At 40.5% G+C, this 5,601-nt stretch overlaps 1 protein-coding gene across 1 annotated transcript; it reads left to right on the top strand.

Moving 5' to 3' along the window:
- Positions 1–2,071: 2,071 nt before the first annotated feature.
- Positions 2,072–4,950, top strand: LOC149848109 (cytochrome b561 and DOMON domain-containing protein At5g47530-like). The gene is made up of 3 exons (XM_090019518.1): positions 2,072–2,800; positions 3,710–3,964; positions 4,245–4,950. The coding sequence occupies exons 1-3, from the start codon at positions 2,180–2,182 to the stop codon at positions 4,557–4,559; spliced, it is 1,191 nt and encodes a 396-aa protein (XP_089875644.1). The 5' UTR covers positions 2,072–2,179; the 3' UTR covers positions 4,560–4,950.
- Positions 4,951–5,601: the final 651 nt, after the last annotated feature.

Genomic DNA, 5,601 nt, shown 5'->3' with positions numbered 1-5,601 from the left:
AAAAATGTTCAAAATGGCACCTAATTTTTGAGGCATAACCAGAAGGTAATTGAAAGACTTCAAAAAAACAGAGTTTTTTTTTATGAGCAGGATGCAAATTCAAAAAAACTAAAAAATTAATTAGCTACAATTATCATGATTAATTAGCTATATTGTTAGTATAAAGATATTTGTGCTGTTCTTCGCTCAGCTCAACCAATCATGATTATGAAGGAAAAAGGTGGTTTGATTTATGAAACACTTTGTTGAAAAGTTAATTGAAAATAATTGGAGGTGGATCACAAGGTATGAATTTCAAATGGTTCTTGATCTATGACTCATAGTTTGTGCTCCAAATAATAGACTAATCATTTGACGAGTTAAAACCATATTAGGTCAAATAATTAGAATATATGCTAACGTGTGCTTGCAGGGCTTTTGAGTTAAGTGAATTTTGATATGACATCTTTGTATTTGATTTGTCCTTAAAATGTATTGATCTTAAGATCATCATCATCATCATCATCATCCTCTCATATTTGATGAATTTGTAAAGTTATATTTCACATTTTCCTATATACTTGATCTCGAGATTGTATAGTGTTTTCAATTAACCATGGGGTATTTCCAAGATTCGTCACTTAAACAATTCAGCTATCTTACTGTTACCTCTGGTTTAAGCAACTTCGATTTACCCAAAAAGCAGATTGAGATCAACCATGAACCAAACTGATCAACGCTTTGAAGCAACTCAAATAGATTCGACTAGTGACCCAATTGAGGTTGACCTTGGTGAAACTGACTCAAATCATGGTATGCTCAATTTTCAGTCAGACCTTTAACTGGGCCCCACAAAGGCACACACCACACCAAGTATGTTGGACTTGGTCCCTATATTGAATTTCAAGGTAAGAGAGTGATTTTTAACCATGAAGGTAGATTAGCCATTTGTGAAGTAGGGCACCAACCATGAATGAAGGAATCCTAAAGCGAACCGGGTATGAAAAGAAAAGCAGGGAAATTTTGCATGGTAAAACAAGTCGCCGGGCACATTTTGGCCTGGAAATTGCGTGGGCCCCATGCATGCATCAAACACGGCATTAAAAAAAAAAAAAAACCTCGTCCAAAAGGTTTAATCCTCCAAAAACGAGAAAAATGTTGGACCCTTGCGATTTTTTTGACATCGATGTTTTGTCAGACTGACGTTTTGGTGGGCCATCAAAAGCACCCTTGGGGAGCATTTGCCACACTTCTACCAAGTGCATTCCCATGAAGGAGGCATGAACCCATTTTGACAAACAATCTAAAAAAAAATGTATTTATTTATTAGGTGGGTCTCACCATATATTTCACATGAACATGTTTGTTTCACCGTTTCATAAGGATCCAACATCTAGGTGATATTTGAAAACGATTTGCAAGTTTTTTAAAAAGCTATTTCAAAACCTAAATTTTCAATAAAGAAGTCCAATAACAGTCTTTATGGTTAAGATCCACAGGAAATATCACTTTAGCCTTCTGTAGTAATTTGTTATAAATAGCTCAAGGTTAACCTGAGTTACTTCAACTCAGATTTCTATCAATTATGTCTTAAAATGTCTTTTAAAAAAATGATGGTTTTTTTAATGTCAGGAAAAAGAAAGGGCAGTAAATGAAATTGTCCTAAAAGAAGACTAAAGAAGAGACAGTTTAAACAAAAGCAGATGGGATGGGGTTATTTCCTACCCAATTGGAATCATGCTAGACTTTTGGCAGCCCCCCAACTTCCCCCCCTTGTCCGAAAGCAATTAATAGAAAAAAGAAAAGTGATAACTATTACTATTAATTGATACTACCCACCACTACCACATTATAAAAAACAGTAAAAACTATTGAAAAAATCTGTCTCCTGAAAGGCTTCTTATTTATATATACAAGGCATCAAGAAAAATCTCCCAAACCGTGTCTGCTGGTTGGACTGGTCCATCTGCCACCTTCCTCAACCCTTCTTCTTCTTCTTAGACAAAAGAGAAACATAAGCCTTCCCAAAAAACAGAGAGGCCAAGTCAGTGAACAACCCCAACAAACCCGCAACCCATAAAAACCCCTCCCCTCCTCCTCCCCCTCCTCATCCTACCTCTCTCTCTCTCTCTCTGCCCCCAACAACAGATACTTAGAGAGAGAAACACTTAGTGAGAGAGAGAGAGACCCATCTTTCCCAATGGCTCTCTCCACCACCACCACCATCAAGATGTTCCTCCTCCTCCTCTGCTTTGTGGGTACCCTCTTCTCCACCTCATCTGCTCAGACCTGCATGTCACAGACCTTTTCCAACAAGCTCTTCGCCACCTGCAGCGACCTCTCCGTCCTGAACGCGTACCTCCACTGGACCTACTTCCCCTCCAATGGCACCCTCAACATCGCCTACAGGGCCACGCCGGTCTCTCCCGGCGGGTGGGTCGCCTGGGCGATAAACCCCAGCGGCCGGCGGATGCTCGGTTCCCAGGCCATCGTCGGCTACGTCGTCTCCGGGAAGGTGAACGTCATCACCATCAACGTCGATAGTCTCTCTCCCACAATGAACAACGGGACCCTCACCTTCCCCGTATCGAACCTCGACGGGGAGACGTCCGGCAACGACATCATCCTCTACGCGACGCTGAGCCTGCCCAGCAACGGCACCACCTTGAATCAGGTGTGGCAGACCGGCCCTGTCTCGAGCGGAGTTCTGATGCCTCACCCCCAGACCGGCGCCAACATGCAGTCGACGGGGTCGCTGGATCTCCTCTCCGGGCAGAGCACGGTCTCCAGTGGCGGGAATTCGAAGGCCCGTCGGAAAAACGTAAGCTTTCATAGAGGATTTTGCTTGAATTTACGGAGATTTGGTTGTTTCAGTCTTTAATTCGATGTTGGCATCTCATGGTTCACCCTATTTTTTTCTTCTCAATTCATGATATGCTTGTAGAACAAGTTTTGATTGTTGAGATTTTTTGGGGAATTAATGGTGGTTGGGGTGTTTGATTGGGTTAGGACCTTATCATGAAGGGTTATTTGGGAGCTGAGTTGATTTGTTGTAGCCCTCTGTTAATTGGTTGTAGTGTTTCTGCAGGAGTGCTCTGTTTCAGTTTATGATTCTGGTTATATTGAACTTGGTTTTCTGTTCACTACTGCCTCATGTTACTGAATGAGGGGTTTTTAGATGATTTGGTTACGGAATTGTCCAAAAGAGGGCAATGGTTGCTGTTTCTTTGCACCCTTTTTCTTTCCAATTTATTCCCCCTTTCTCGGTCTCCCATATTTTTCTTTGCTTTTTCAGACTTTGTGAGTATTGCTTCTGATCATTCAAGCTTACCAGTATCCTTATTCCGACCTTGGTACTCTTTGAAATTCCTTCTTTTCCATTATATACTATGATAGTTGTGTTCTCTGTTTCTTCTGGAGTTATACCAAACGGAGAATGGTGACAGTGACTTGTTATCTCAAGCACTGTTATCCATGATCTCTCTGTGACTTTCATATGCTCTTATCATTTAGGCACATAGAAAAGCTTTCCTTTCACATGTCCTTTGAATTGCCTGAATCGTTTTCTGGTCGATTATGATTCACTGCTTCAGTAAAGATGTCCCTATCATCTGCGCTCTCTGCATCTTCAGTATCAATTAACACATCTTATCATATGCTTGCCTGTATTTACTATCTATGAATGGATCAATTTGGAAAACTAATAAGGGTTTAATTGTTTGTTTATCAGGTGCATGGAGTCCTGAACGCAGTCAGCTGGGGGACCCTGATGCCTCTTGGTGCCATAATCGCAAGATACATGAGGGTGTTCAAGTCTGCTGATCCAGCCTGGTTTTACCTCCATGTTGCGTGCCAGTCTTCGGCCTACATAATCGGTGTTGCCGGTTGGGGAACTGGTCTTAAACTCGGCAGCGATTCCAAAGGCATCACCTTCAAAGCTCACCGGAACATTGGGATCACCCTCTTCTGTCTTGGAACACTTCAGGTAGCTGCTTCTGCAAAACATGCATATATCTCTATGCGATTATGCAAACAGCAGTGGTCTCCGATATAAAACATGCATATATCTTTACTCAATTATGCGAATATGTGACAGAGCATTGTAAGAGGCAGAGTGGCCTTGCTGCCACCATCCATTAATCAGTCCCTTGTCACATCGACTCAGTAAAATAAACTGGAGAAAAAAAAGAACATCTCCATGAAAAAAATGAAAAATCACGCCAATTGGCTTGTTGATGCTAAAGGCTGGTTATGTTTTCTTGCAGGTGCTTGCTTTGCTCCTGAGGCCTAAGAAGGATCACAAGTACCGTATCTACTGGAACGCGTACCACCATTCTGTTGGATACTCGGTTATCATCTTGAGCATTATCAACATCTTCAAAGGTTTGAATATGTTGTCGCCTGATAAGAAGTGGAAGCACACATACATGGGCATCATCATTGCTTTGGGTGTCATTGCCGTGATCCTAGAAGCCATTACATGGGTTGTGGTTCTGAGGAGGAGGTCAAGAAGCTCTGAGGAGAAGTCACACCATGGTGTCAATGGAGCAAATGGATCTGGTGGGAGACCTGGAGTTTAGAGGCGTGCCATAGGCATTAGAGTGTGTTTTATTTGTTTTTTTGTTTTCTGCTTCTTTACTTGCATATCATGATTTGGCATGAGGATCTAGGGTTGTGTTGCCCCCCTTGTATGTACAAGAAGCTATTTTATTTTTAGGTGGTAGTGAATTCTTTCTGCTCTTTTCCCTTATCCTCCTTTTGGTGAGAGAGTTTGTTAGGTAGCGAGTGTGTTTGTCCATACATACCTTTTAACTATATCATGTATGCTTTTTCATTGTTTTTTTGGTGTTATCGAACCTCTTTGTTATATATTTTCTTTGATATTTTGGTGATCCTGTTGGCCCTTTGTCATTATTGGGTCATTAGAATTCTAAAATAAAATGAAAGGACGACATATATGATTTCGTGTAACCATTGCATTATATCATCTTCATCAACTCTTATGGGTTAAATAGGGATGGCAAAAAAGAGAAATGGGAGCTCACGCTGCTTATTAAAGGAAGGAGAGATTAGAGATGAGAGAAAGAGTTTTACGTTAGGGTTATATATATATATATATATATATATATATATATATATATATATATATATATATATATATATATATATATATAAAAGGGTATAATTGTAATTTTCTTAATAGAGATCAGGAACTGGGGTGGAGGCAATAGTAAGTCCATTTCTGCATGGGGTTTTGATTTTTTAACTTCCATCCACATTTCATGTCCTCCATCCCCGGTTCAAACAGGGCAGGGCGGGGTTTCCCAGTCCACGGCAATTATGTTTAACATTATTCATGCATATATAGATACGACGGATAAGGGTTTTGTGCAACAGTTACATCAAGTGGCTGTGATGTTGATGACATTTTTGTATGGATCCTGGATACGACGGATAAGGGTTTTGCCTAACATTTAACAAGCACTTGAGTGCAACAGTTATATCAAGGGGTTGTGATGTTGATGACATTTTCTTTTCGGATAATGAGACATGTATGGGTCCTACAAGCACAATCAAATATAAAATCTGTCATTTCTTTAGTCCAGTGGTCACCTCAAGTTG

The sequence above is a fragment of the Nuphar pumila genome, chromosome 1, assembly GCF_984573655.1.
Source record: "Nuphar pumila chromosome 1, dmNupPumi1.hap1.1, whole genome shotgun sequence".
NCBI lineage: Eukaryota > Viridiplantae > Streptophyta > Magnoliopsida > Nymphaeales > Nymphaeaceae > Nuphar > Nuphar pumila.
Note: the sequence above shows the minus strand (reverse complement) of the source record. Positions and strands in the feature narration are given on the sequence as shown.

What these genes read in the sequence shown, in the direction of transcription:
- LOC149848109 (XM_090019518.1), top strand. Translation starts at nt 2,180, where the DNA reads ATGGCTCTCTCCACCACCACCACCATCAAGATGTTCCTCCTCCTCCTC. An exon ending in CGAAGGCCCGTCGGAAAAAC is followed by an intron (nt 2,801 to 3,709) that starts GTAAGCTTTCAT and finishes TTTGTTTATCAG; the next exon opens with GTGCATGGAGTCCTGAACGC. An exon ending in TCTGTCTTGGAACACTTCAG is followed by an intron (nt 3,965 to 4,244) that starts GTAGCTGCTTCT and finishes GTTTTCTTGCAG; the next exon opens with GTGCTTGCTTTGCTCCTGAG.